The sequence below is a fragment of the Chelon labrosus genome (genome assembly GCF_963514085.1).
Source record: "Chelon labrosus genome assembly, chromosome: 6".
Classification (NCBI taxonomy): Eukaryota; Metazoa; Chordata; class Actinopteri; order Mugiliformes; family Mugilidae; genus Chelon; species Chelon labrosus.
Genome location: NC_140342.1, coordinates 8,086,950 through 8,100,919, shown reverse-complemented (window position 1 = coordinate 8,100,919; position 13,970 = coordinate 8,086,950). Strand labels below are relative to the sequence as shown.

The 13,970-nt window shown below is 40.0% G+C and overlaps 1 protein-coding gene across 1 annotated transcript in view; it reads left to right on the top strand.

Annotated features, from left to right (window-relative positions):
- The window catches only part of LOC311489092 (3',5'-cyclic-AMP phosphodiesterase 4B-like), a 34,577-nt gene continuing 20,607 nt past the window's right edge, over positions 1 to 13,970 (top strand). Inside the window, exons 1-6 of the mRNA XM_084546006.1 lie at positions 1 to 364; positions 4,044 to 4,291; positions 10,589 to 10,783; positions 10,875 to 10,911; positions 11,625 to 11,695; positions 12,599 to 12,648. Coding sequence (XP_084402132.1) covers positions 323 to 364; positions 4,044 to 4,291; positions 10,589 to 10,783; positions 10,875 to 10,911; positions 11,625 to 11,695; positions 12,599 to 12,648 — 643 coding nt within the window. The 5' untranslated portion in view covers positions 1 to 322. The remainder of the gene's footprint in view (positions 365 to 4,043; positions 4,292 to 10,588; positions 10,784 to 10,874; positions 10,912 to 11,624; positions 11,696 to 12,598; positions 12,649 to 13,970) is intronic.

Below are 13,970 nucleotides of genomic sequence, written 5' to 3'. Positions count from 1 at the left end.
TTTTCTGCTTTTAAGACGCATTTCCGCTCATTTTACTACAATATGCTGGAAGAAAACAAACCCACTACTGCTTTGAATTATACATTATACAATAAGCACAGTGTAGTCTTTAGTAAACAAGTCTGACAGCTGTAGACAGATAACCTATGTGAGAATTTGGAATTGTTACTTTAATATTTTTCCTCCCCTCCACGCCCCTCTCTGTTACCCATGTGCAGGCATGCTGGTGAAGCTGCCCAGTGCAGGATAAGCAGGAACGAGCAGCGTTTCCCGACAGCGGACCTGACACAGAGAAAGAGAGTCGGACTGAGTCTCTCTCAAGATGAAGAAAAGCAGGAGTGCACAGGGGGTTACACCAGGCGATGTAAGTGCTGATTTATCCAACCATCCATCTGTTCAGCTGTGAATCCATCCATATGTTTGTTGCCCTTCAACTCATGATTTCCCTTCATTTGAAATCCCACATCTCATCTTTAAGTTCCAGCGTCTGCACGCTTACTATCAATTTTTGCCTTTGCCTTCCCCCTGCTTCCTCACAAGTGAAGGCACGGTGAGTTATAGCAGGAAAACACACCGGCAGCAAGGTGCAGTATGTCTGTGCGGTGGTCAGTGACTCATAAACAGATGACTGTACTGTACACAACAGAGCCATATCCGGCAGGACACTCTGCAGAGAGGGAGAAAGTGTGCGTGTTCACGGTGTAGGACTGTATCACGTGTGTGCACGAGGGAGTTAGGAAGATAAAGAGTTGAGGATTGTTTAGTTTAGAGGAAGGAGGCAGAGTGGGAAGAGGATGAAAGTTGTTAAACGACCATTCACACCAGGAAACATTTAGGCCATAGATGGAATCGAAACGCGGATAAGAAGAGGAAGGACAGATATCTGACGGAGAGGCCCATCTGTTTCTCCTCTATGCCACTGGTGTTTATGACTGGGCAGGCTGGCCAGATCATTTACTTTCACATTGTCCAACAGGAGCTCAGAGGCCAAGCCTAATCCTGGCTGATGAAAGGTTTCCTGCTGTGACTGGCCTCCATCTCCCACTACCCCATAAATTCATAACAGGCTAGTAATTGAAAATGAATGATAATGAAACCATATATAATACTTCCCTAATGCAAGGCAGTTCATAATTTGTAACAATGTAATCTAGAATAGTGGTCGCTAGTGTCAGGAATGATTAAACGGAGAGTTTTACTTTAATGCCGGCAGTAATTTTGGTGACTGCAGACACATTTTTCAAAAGATGGCCATTAGGACTGTCGCTTTCGCAGAAAGACTCAAACAAACACTATTTGTTCATTTGTATATAGCCCATATTATTACACCCAGTTGGTAAGGTCCTGATCTACAGGGAATCCAGAATACATATCTGGTCATTGTTAAATGAATGAGGCACAACAGCCTGCTCAGCCTCAAAATGAGGATAGTTTTTTTTGTCATAACACAAACCACGGCAAGAAATGTTAACAAAATGAACACTGTAGGTAAAAATATCACTCCAAAAGAAAAAAAAAGTATATTATAAAAGATCATGCTGCCATGGTAAAAGTATTTTATAGTGATATGTATGTATCTGTTTATTTCTTTAAGTGTCCTTATCTATCTCTCACAGCACGTACTGAACAGATATCTGCAGTGTTACACCACTCGCTGCCCTTGAGTGTCTATCTCCTACCTTTCCTTTACATTCTATAGGATTTAAATAATTAAAGCAGATACTTTTTTCCCTTTTGGCTGAAAGATTCAATAATTCAGTCTCCTGTTCGAGACTCACTCGTGAAGCTGTCGCATTTAAAATCACCTTCTTCAAAAAGGCTTTTTGGAAGCATCCCAGAGAACACCCGAGTTGTTTAGGCTGCGCAGCCAAGAACGAAGATCCTTTCATCTTCGTCGCGAAAACACCCACTCCACCTCTGTTTGACCCTGTAGCTACACTACATCCTTTTGAGATCCATTGTTTTATCTTTCATCGCAGTTCTTTTCCTTTTATGAACGCGTTCTGCTCCTATCATAGATTCCGGTTTCTAAATTTACTAATGCTTTGAGATTGAAATTATCAGCATCCTTATCCGACTCCTGGCTTTTATGCAGACACTCAGAATGCATCTGTGTTATTTCCTCTTCCCAGAGCCAGCTGGACCATGGACAAGAGATCAATGAAGAACTAGAGTTACATACAGATGTCAGATACATTCAATAACCAGTTGATAAATAATTTGGCAGTGAATCAGCAATAACACTGGGGCATATTGACAAGAGACTATTTAGATCTCGGCTGATATAATTCATTAGACAGGAGTGATTGTGTAAGTGGAAACAGAGTTTGGTTTTTAATTTTCCCCCTTTTCCCCGGGACAGGCAGAGGGTGCCTTTAAAAGACAGGGACAGTAAATCAGACAAATTGCATTTCCTAGAAAGAGGAGGAGAGTCAGCAGAGCCTGAAAGGATTCCCATCTCCGCTTGTGGTTCCTTTCTCTGATCGTACCTTGTGTTCATTCTATCACTCAGAACCTCTGCCTTTCCTGGTCTCATCTCTGTGTTGTGCCGTTTCATTTATTGTATGTCATGTTGGGTGTATCCCTGCCTTTACTGTCACCCACTTTCACTGGAAAGAGGAGATGAGAAGACTTAATCCTTCTCTTGACTTCTTCACCTTTAACGCTTACATCACCCGGCGACATTAGCCTGTCCACACTTTGAACAGTCAGTTTGGACTTGATATACACTTACTGCAGTAAAGAAGAACTATGAATGAGAGTAGATGACAGTGTCGCCAAGACTGTACTGGTCTTTTTTTAGAAGTACATATTTTAACAGAAACCTACAGCATGTGGCATTTCCTGAGATATCTGCTGATTCATTAGTGCTTGGCTGCGCTGAAACAATTCAGTATGACAAAAAAAAATGCTCTGCAACAATTATGATAATTATTTTGAGATGAACAAATTCAATTTCTTGAATTGAAGTCCATTTTTAGTTGTTGGTGATTTTCTTGTGTTCGCGATAAATTGAAAACCACATTTTTTCACATTTGGTCCAAACGGATTTCCTTTACTTACTAAATGAAACTGGTCCCTTTACTCTGGTCAGTATAATAACAGACGTATTAGTATTGGTGTATGTGTTGTCTGACAAGCAGTCGCAGCACAGAAACGCTAAACCAGAGGTAATTTAGAAACAGTGTCCTCATTGCACAGTTAGACCACTAGAGAGCACTAAGAAGTTTATTGTGGACAGTAAATTTGTTCCACAATTTTTTGTGACATTTTTTTCTAACTCACTATGGGTCAATATTACATTTGATCAGCCAACCAAAGTTTGGTTAAACAGTAATAGCTGGTAAATGCTGTTGATTGAGAGAGCATTAGTGGTTGATTGTGCGCAGGCTTGGTCTGGTTAATGAGTGATCAGTGGTGAGGTCAGACTGTAGCTTCACTCATTCTACATTTCATACTTTCTCACTTGCTGTCAGCTTCTTTCATTCTCACATCTTCTCCTAGTAGTCTTCTGCGCCACACACACACACACATAAAATAGACCAATAATTACTCACTTTCCACAGCCAGATTCTAGGAATACCTCTCTTTCTCCACTCATCATCATCATGTCTTGTTGATTGTCAGCCTTTCGGCATTTCATTTCCTCTTGGACGCAGTAAACCTAAAGTGGAGGGTGATGTATGCACAATGAGCTCTGGCAGCCCACTTCTGTTTCCTCAGTGCTCTGGCTATTTTACAACCCGCCGCTCCAGTGAAGCACTCTTTCCTGGAACCTTCACACTGACACCGACACATTAAACCTGCAATTTATATTCAGCACAGCTTCATAAAGATGTCAATTGGCAGCTCAAGTGTCAAGGGCCTGAAACATTTAATTTTTCTCTGTGAAATGAAGAGCATAAACACAGAAATGTAGCCAATACACAGTACAGTTCTTACTGTTTCCTTTAATACGACCTTTTTTACCCTTATTTTCTTCATGGTGGTTCTTGTCCATAGCATATATTTTATAATGCAATTCACTTCTCCTTGTCTGCCAGGAGAGCAAGGAGCCTCTTGGGGGGCAATTTTCTGCAAGCAACACCCTCGGGGTGGAGGTGTGCAAAGTCCACAGGCGATTTTCTGGCAACCTGCAGCTGCCTCCGTTGTCATGGCGACAGGCCGAAAAGGAGAGGGACAGGGCCAGACCGCTCACGCCAGAGGAAGATCCTGTGACCCGGATCAGACCCACTAGCCTGCCCATCGCCTCCCTGCCCCGCATTGACATCACACAGGCTGACCCTGACAGGTGAGGGAAAACAAAGAAGTGTCAGTGATTTTCAGAACAGCTTGTGTATTGGTTAACAGTGGGAGGTTGGTGTTTTCTCACATCTTCTGACAATAGATTTGCCAATTAGCAGCAATGTTGGCCTTTGTCCTTTGATTTCAGCTCACAGCAGTTTTCAGCACCTGGTTTTCTTCCTTTTTTAGTTGTTTCTTACAGTGATAATATAACCCTGTGCCTTGTTGGAACAACACACACTTTGCTCACTTTGAAGGTATCAGATGGAACAAAAAGAATTAGTAGTCATTTAATCATTAGTATAACATATAGTATACTGCTAATACTATTAGTATTATTTTTGGTTTTGCCTCTGAGGCACAATACAGCAACTTTTTCCAATGCTAGGATTAACGCAAGAATTATGTAGCCGAGGATATTTTTAGGATGGTGACCACTTTACATTACTGAACAGCAATTTTCTTCATAGATCCTTTGTTGTTTTTTTGTTGTTTTTTTGCACTGGACCTCTGACTCAGCCAGTAAAATTAAACATGGTTATGGGCTCTCTTCAGAGATATATTGTTCGTTGACTCGCTTTCATCTGTTGCTTTCATCTCATGAGTACACTCATACTATGCCCTACTGCTTTTTTGAAAGCACGGGTTGCATTTATCTGGAACTGAGGTCAGGAGCTGGAAAACTTTTGCTCTGTTTATTGCGTGACACTGCGCACAGTCCATAACTATTTGTGTTATTTTCCAGAAGAATTATTGAGTAGCCAATCTGCTTGTTGATGACGTTGCAGTCCATTTTGATTTGCATTATAAATAGTGCAGGGGGCATATGTGGAAGCTCAGTCCAGTTAATCGCAGGCTCATGAGTGAATATTTTTGTGCAGTATAATGAGTGAAGTTTCAGGGAAGGAGAGGTATTGTCTTCATTGTGCCGTTTTCTAACCCACATGATACAATGACTCCTTATTCTTAAACATGAAACAAGTGAATGCGGCTCTGACAGATTTATGAAAGGTGTCATTTTAAGGCTGTAGTTTTAGAAGTATCGTCACTGACCGTCATCGGTCTTGTAAAGCGGACACAGTAATGGAAGCTGGTGGAGAGTTGGATGGGCTTGGGTTGGATCCAGCAGACAGTTGCAGTGACGCTGGCCAGAAAATCTCACCGCACAGGTCACCAAGATGCTTTCGCAAGCAGGTGATGAACAAACGCCTTCCCCGATACAGGCGCTTCACTGTAGCCAACGCATGGTAAGGATTTTTTGGTCTGTGAGAGAAAGAGACTGAGGAATTGCTAGACTAAACATAATCTTGAGTAGCTGTCTGTTTAATTGTCAACTTTATTTATTGGTTGTGTTCTTAAAGACTCACAGCAGATGTGGCAGTGATTCAGGGTTTATTTGGAAACTTTTTTTAGGTCTTCTTTATTTCAGGTTGTCAAAAATATCCTTCCTCTTTGGTGACTTAAAGCGCAGAAGAGTCATTTATCAAATTGATTCATTGGTTTGGGAAAACGCTGAAAATAACATGAGCAGTCAGGGGATATCAACAGGAAACTGTCCACTACATGTCATAACTTGAAAGTCAAATCCATATATATACCACATACCCCAGCTAGTCTCTTTGCAATACAAGACACAGATGGAAAAATGTTTAAACAAACCAAATCTATTAGGAAAAATGTGAGATATCTCACAGGAGCTATGATCCAGGGAGGACCGTAGAGAGACAAGAGCTGCGCCCGTTGTTACAGTCTTTCATGTGTTGAAATGTTCAGATGATGAAATTCACTCTTGGAACATTATTTCATCATCTGCATTCTGTTTTCGAAATACTGAAAAGCACAAGGTGAGAGCAGAGCAGGGTACTGATGGGAGTTTTTTCCTCCGAGTTGTATATGAGTAAATGCACGTCATCAGGTCTTATGATTGTTTTATTTCTTTTTCAGTTCATGTTTTATTCTCTGGATTATTCTTTGGAGGGTGTTCATTTAGACTTACTGTTTTTAAAAGTAATACAGAGATTGTCTCAGCTTCACAGCGTGAGTCAAACGCTGAATCTCCGAAAATGTCCACAAATTTCAGGGACTTCAGGGAGTTTGCTCCTCTCGCCTCCACACATTTGTTGAAACTCGATAACCTACAACCATTTCCCAATGCTGCAAATAGCTTCTTGTGACATTAGGGAGGCACTCAGCTTTCTCTGTCTTCAAGCGCTCCACCAGTTTGGTTGAGGTCAATTGACTGTGGAGGAAAGTTTATGACAGTTTGTACTCCTTGGTCTTTTTCCATCTTTGAGGTTTGTTTGGGTTGATTATCCTGCTGCAGTATGAATCCTTTTTCGTGAAGAGGGTATAGCATGTTTCTGAAGAATGGAGTGCTTCTTCTCCTTGGTCAGGGTGGAGTTGATTCAGTGCAAGGCCTCCAACTCCAGAGTAGCAAAACACCCTTGACTTGAGTTTTGTCCTGTCACCATGTTTCACTGTGGGTTTAGTAAACTGTGCTATCATTCTCTTTTCCTGTCTTTCCCTCGTCTCCTTAGATACACCCATTTGTTACTGCTACAAAACATCCAGCCCAAGTGTCTGGTATTGTTTCCCCTCCTAAGAAGTGGTTTAGAGATGCCACTCATCCTCTGAGACTCTACTAGGTAACCTGCTTCTGGCAAGATTTTAGCTGTGTTTTAGCTAATCTAGTATCTGTGACAAAGTTGCTTTTCTATCTCCCAGTGAGCAAAGCTTGAATTATTGATCTTCTGATGGTGTGACCACTTTTACTCTGACTGATATGCATACTGATCCAGTTTCCACAAAGCATTTCACGCACAGCCCCCTTTGCAGCCTTCAGCCTAGCAATGATTCCAGACTCAAAAAGTAAACGATAATCTGACGCCCGACGCTTTCACTTTGTTCTTATGGCAAATTTCCCAACAATCACAATTTAACCTAGTAAGAAGTGTCCTTCTGGAAACTTGAGATAAATTAGTCGTAACATGTAAGCAATGGCTGCAAGTTGATTTATTTGAGCAAATGTGGAAATGATAAAAGGGAGTAACATGGTCAGTGCTACAAAATTTGGTACAGTCAAGCTGACCTACAAATGGAGAGGAAACCTTAATATTTCTTCTTCATTTTAAATGTCGTATCATCTCATGCTTTTAAATGTTTGCAAATCCCCAAACCTTCTGATTAAGTCCAGGTTTATAGGAAAACAACTTGAAGTGAAATGGTTTTCAGAGTGCTCCCAGACTTTTTAAACCCCACTGTATACATAGCCCGTTTCTCTCTCTTCCGCCATTTCCAGTCATATAATAATAGAAGGCTCTGGTTATTCTCATTCTTCCAAATGTCTCCTAAGCTATTCTAAATCAGCACTACTGCTGTGGACATACAGTATATAAACACTGGCAAAGTGTCAGATTAACTCAGGATTGTGCTAATAATACTCGTTCGTCTGTCAGAACCAGAATCTGGACATTATACACTGTATCTGGACATTATCTGTATTTCATTATAGTTGGATATTTTGAAAAAGAAGAACATTTCTGTGATAATTAGATTTCTTTGCTGTTTTTTTTGTAATAATTTTTTTTTTTGACAGTAATGTAGCTTCACAGCAACCATGCTGGTTATGCCATTAACAAGCTCACTTATTTCGCTTTACTGTACATGAGATGTGATGTTCACTCTTACATTATGTTCCTGATTGTTACACTAATTAAATTGTTAATATTTGGCTTGATCATTTTCAAAGTACCCTAAAAAAAGGTAAAATTATTTCTGTCTTTATCTGGGTGTACAATGTACAATGTAAACTACATCATATACACATAGTGATAAATGATCTGGATTTGTAACTTTAACATCAACTGTTTCACTCCAGTAAACTTCAGTCCATATGCTTTTATGGGACATCATAGATGGCCAAAGTGAAGGCGGGGCAAGATGGTGAAACGCACCGACTAATCTGCGGTGTTTTAATAAAGAGGGAAACAGGACAGGCGGTCAGATAAACAGTCCGTTCCCTGTGTTCCAGCCCGGATCTGTCTGTTAGAGTCTGCCAAGGCTTTATTACTCCAACACGTGGGCTGTTACTGGATAGAAAGGGGGTTTGTCTGTGTGTGTATGAACCGAGCTGTCGCAGTATATTCTGTTGCTTGATGAGGAGGGAGGAGGTGGAAAGGAGAGAAGAATGTTACGGAGGTCCCCAAGGTGCAGAGTCGGGCACTTTGACTTCAGCGAGGAAGTAGTCAGCAATGCACACCTCTCAGCTCCCAGGTGACTTTTATCTTCTTTGTAGTGTTTCTCTCTTTTTTTTTCTTTTTCCGGAATCTTTTTGACTGCTTATTTTTAGTGTTTTGAGTCTTTCTCTTGTTTCTTTACATGTCTGCATACAAAGAATTATTGCATAGTTTATATATAAAATTATAATATGACCAAAAGAGTCTGATTTCTAGCTTTCATGCATTAGGCTGAAAGATTTACATTTTATCATGATCTATAGAACATGTGTGTACACGTACGGTGGTTTCCTGGCTGTGTCAGATTAAGAGATTAGATAGCTCTAGGTAAAGTATGTTAATGTTGTGTGAAAATGGGATTTGAATGACGCAAAGCATAACACAGATGACGTCAACAGTCCTGCATGTGTGTAATTAGAATTTGCGCATCACCCATTAATCTGAGCTTCTCTGGCAGAGGTGTTTTAGTGGGATATGTGCTTGGTTAATCCCACATGGAGCAGAAATTACAGCGGTGGGGGGGTAAATGTGTGGTGCAAACATAACGTGTGGTTTAATGTGGATTTTTTTGTGTTAATATTATTCTAGGTTTACTCAGTGAGCTGTTTTCTTAATTCATGAATGTGGCATCTGCTATTCCTCCTGGCATTGACACCTTGACCTTTGACCTCTAAACTCCAATCCATCTGACCTGATCATCTGGTTACGCAATAGCTTGTCGTTTCCTCCTGCACCCACTCCACGGTGGCAGACAGATTATATGCATCTGTGCATCTGTAGAGGTTTTCATTGTGGCATCAAACTATCATTTAGAATAGTAACTGTATTCCTGGAGTGGACAAAAATGTGGAGATTCTTTATAGACTCTAGACTTAATCTGTGTGTAATATCTGAAGTTTGTTGGTTTGCTGTTCCTTTGAGCATGTCTTCATTTCTTGACATGTCCACTGCTACTACAGCTTTCACTCTGTGTTGTGAACAGAACAGAAAACTGTGACACGTTACAGAGAAATAAAAATAACTGAAAAAAAGAGAAATTAAAAATTAATCAAGAACAGAAAACATTTTATTTCTCTGTATGTGTAGTTATTATTTATTTAAGCCCAGCCCAGCTACACACATTGCATATTATATACTGGCAATAAATTGTACAATATGTTAATGTGTTTTTCTTTTAAATATATTTATCATTATTAGGTTTATTTGTCTGGCACCATCTAAAAACCCATTTATCTCAAGCATTGAAATAAGATGCTTGTTACAGATTTAGCCATTAGTTGCTGTTTTTAATCTACAAACACCACAAAACGAAACAGATACTAAATTCAAGTTAATCACTCTGTTTAAGATAAGATAGGATAAGATAAGATCATCCTTTAATTTATCCTATGCAGTGCTCCGCCAGCATATAGTAAAGACAGTGCACAAGACAAGACAAGAAAAAGTGAAATAAATACAAAAATAACAATTAAGTACAACAGTAGTTTTACATAGGTGATCTACTGGGAGCAGGCGTGGTTGTCCAGCCTCACAGCACGAGGAAGGAAGGAAGAAGTTGTCATGGATAGTGTTTTAGTAATAAACAGGCAGGCCAGCAGATTACAGTAAAGCAGCCTATTCTCTCACTGACCAGCAAAGCATTACTTATTTAATGAACACAATAGTTTTTTTTTTTTTTTAGGATAAATGGGTGAGTAATCAGTTGAGTGTTTATGCAACCATCTCTTTCCTGGATAGGATTTGTGAATATGTTGCGCAAGCCACTACTTAGTGACAGCTAGCACTTAGTACACGATGATGATGATTTAGAAGTCAGCTATAAATGATTGGATCAGTGATTGATCAGACAGGATAAAGATAATGCTTTAATGTGAATAGATCTAAGAATGTGTTTTAATTTGCCGCTATGATGTAACAAGCCAGATCCTGAAGTTGATTTTTGGATCATCCACGCACAATCAAATAAATTCAAATTCAAATACTTGTCGTATTTGGGTCTGAATTTAGCCACAATCTCCTTTTTTTTCTTTTTTAACCAGCATGTTGTTTGTCCCTCTCTGTTCTCTTAGCTTTGAAGTGGAGAATGGCCCATCATTGTGCTGCAGTCCCTCAGACGCACAGGCATCTCCAGGATCAGGTCTGGTTCTACACCCCAACCTGGCAAGCCACGGCCAGCGTCGAGAGTCCTTCTTGTACCGCTCCGACAGCGACTATGAACTGTCACCAAAGTCCCTGTCTCGAAATTCTTCCATTGTAGGAGAATTGTGAGTTCTTAACATCACAGCATCACATCTCTGATCAAATGTTGTTTTTTGTGTGTGACTCATTCTTTGCTTTCATTGTATTCAATTACAGGCATGGAGAGGATTTGATTGTGACTCCATTTGCCCAGGTAAGAGCTGACCACAAGTTCAATAAATCTACTCCAAAGAACATCAAAAACACAATTTACCCAAGGGCTTTTAGATGTAATGCTGTCACGGATAAAGAAAGCAGCTCCCTAACTAAGTTGTTATGAATCTATCTGCCCTCTAGTGGGCAAAGGTAAATTAATTTTACACTTAGTGTCATAAATGTACTTGGTATGTTTTATGAGGTTCAAACTAACACACTGGTGACCTTAATTTTTCCTGATCCACTTTGCTTTGTCATCCTTTAATCTCCGGCTGTTGTTGCATATGGTATGTTTGAAAATGTTTCACAATAAAAGACACAAGAAGGCTTTTAATTTGAAATGGTTACATCGTGTCAAGTGTTTAGTTTGTAAGTAGCAATAATGCGGTCACTTTACCTATGCAAATTAGAGCTTCATATTAACATATGACCAGTATAGTTATCAAACAGAAGGTCTGCCTCTAATGCAAACCTGCTTCAAACAAACCTCTGTTACCTTCTGCAGTTGAGGTACATAAAGGCAGCCATCACTATTTGAAGAAATATTGCAGATATAATGTCACAAGACATACTGGTTTGTGCACATTTTAAGCTCAGATTTTGTGAGCTTTTATATCATTTCTCTTTTTCTTTCTCATATTTCAACCCTGATTTTTGCCTTTTGCAACTTCTTCTTCTTCTACATTTTTAACTGCTACCGTTACTTTTCAGGTTCTGGCAAGTCTCCGGACTGTTAGGAACAACTTCACCACCTTGACAAATGTACAGTGTGTATCTAATAAGTAAGTCAGTTTGTTATTTGTTTATTTATCCATATGCTATAGCTGTGCAGTTAATAAAATTACTGTACTAGGGGATTTTATGTCATGTAGGCTAGGAGAAATTCTGCATGTGAATAGATAGTGGAATTAAAGATGCCAACACTTGGGGGCGCCAATGCATCAAAAACATTTTTCATGTTGTGGTTTCATGAAGAAGTCACTCAACTAAAGCCATATACTCTTACTTACGTACAAATCCATTCTACTAGTCCACCACTCAATCTTAGCTTCATGAAGGTTATGATATTCAGCACTTGTTTCCAATAACTGAGAGATCTGTTGCGTCTATTTGAATTTGTATGTTTTCTTTTTGGAGGCTGTTTGTAGTACTACTGAATTGTATTATGTTGTACCAGCATGTGTTTCTATAATTTTCACTACCTAATTTTAGGCATTGGGCCAGGCTAAATAACAGAGACAGTTTTGTGTTTGAACATAAACTGAGTATTAGAACAATCATGAAGGGGGCTTTAGCGCAGGACTATTGTATTAGAATGGATTAGTTTTTACTGGTGTACTCAATGAACTGGGAAGTTTTTTTTCTGATGGTGAGTAACAGTGAAATCCCTGGATTTTCTTTTGGTAGAAGAGACATTTATCTCATCTAATTTGAGTGCACGAAAGCTCCCTTATCCACTAAACCGTGCATCTGCTGAGCTGGGTCAGTGGCTGCAGTTGCATCAGGTGTGCCAGAGGTGGGTCACTGTAAGCCTGAGACCAGCGAGCACCTGTTTTATGTTTGTGCTGTGGCAACAAAGACTGCAGCTGAAACCAAGTCACACTATGGAAAATGCATAATGCATCCATCTGTTACACATCAGGGCTCCTGCTTTTCATACTTATTTACCTACTTCTCTGTTACAGGAGGTCTCCCGCTGCAAATCAGCCCTGTGTCACCAAAGTGTGTCTGTCAGGTGAGTTCAGTCATAAGCTTTCAATACGTGATAAAGGGAGAAAGGAGTCCATTGTGACCTTGATCAGAATCAAGGATTCTAGGAAATGTAGAACACTGTAACATGTATACACTGCTAAGTACTGCTGAGCTGTTTATATCTGGTAGTTCCTCTAAGAAGCCCGAAAGTCACGTTTAGCCCTGCTAAAGTTTTGAAAGATTCAAAAAAGACAAATAACGATCCTTGCGCTGGACATGGAAATTCTTCCATGTGACTAGAATCTGCACAGTTATGGGCATTATAGTAAATTACTTTTCTTGTGCGTGTGCAGTAACTAAAAATTGTTCCTTTGCAAATATACTACACATTTCCAGTTATCTTATCGTTTCCTGCATGCAAAAGCTTCATTGCTCTTTGTTACTGTGGACAGACTACGACAAGAACTGTCATTCTTCATGAACATTTCTATATAAACGGAGAGGAAGTGGTTGAGAAATATTTAATGGTTCAGATTCAGATCAGGTAGCTGTGAAGAAGTGGGAGGGAGTCTGGGCTATTGGTTCCTGCTGCACTGGTTCTTCAAGCCCCATTGACGTCAGCAAGGCCTGCACATGGGTGCTCTCTACTTCCTATCAGCACAGATGGGCTGTGAGGAGTGTCCCACAGCAGGAAAAAACACAAGACAACTTTGAGTCTTATTGTCCTTCCTCCTCCACACTTCTCACAAACGTTGACCTTCTCCAAGTAATCACAGATGAGTGAAACTCTCTCACTGGCTTCCATCATGACGCACGAGCAAGATAGAATAAGAAAAACAAATACGATTAGCTCGAATTTTGTTTGAAGCCTGTGAGACACAGTTCAGTTTTGTTTTTGCTCTGCTTTTCACTCCCGTCCCACTGTGGAATACTACTGTCGTCAACTAAGCATATGCTCAGAGAACATACAGTACACCTGCCACTACATAATAGTGATTGTTGAGTTTGTTCAGGAGGTGAATACAATTAACAATATCACAATGAAAGATGCCCTCACATCCTCCCCTGTGCTGCTTTCTTTCTCGTTTTTTGTCAACTCTTTGACCGGAAAAGGAGAACAGATTTTTCCTGTTTTGCACCTCTCTTTTTAGTGAGGCAATATCCCCAGTAGTGGAAAAGATACAGTACCTGCGTCTTTTTGGAGTGAGCTCAGCATCGGATGTTAGAAATATTGGATACCTCTGTCAGTGAAGTGAAACACAATGAAAATCAAGAGAGAAGATGATGTAGTTAGACATGGATTCAAATAAGACTGTTGCCAGACTGTTGCCTGGAGTGAGATAGGGAGGAAAGAAAACAAAGCAA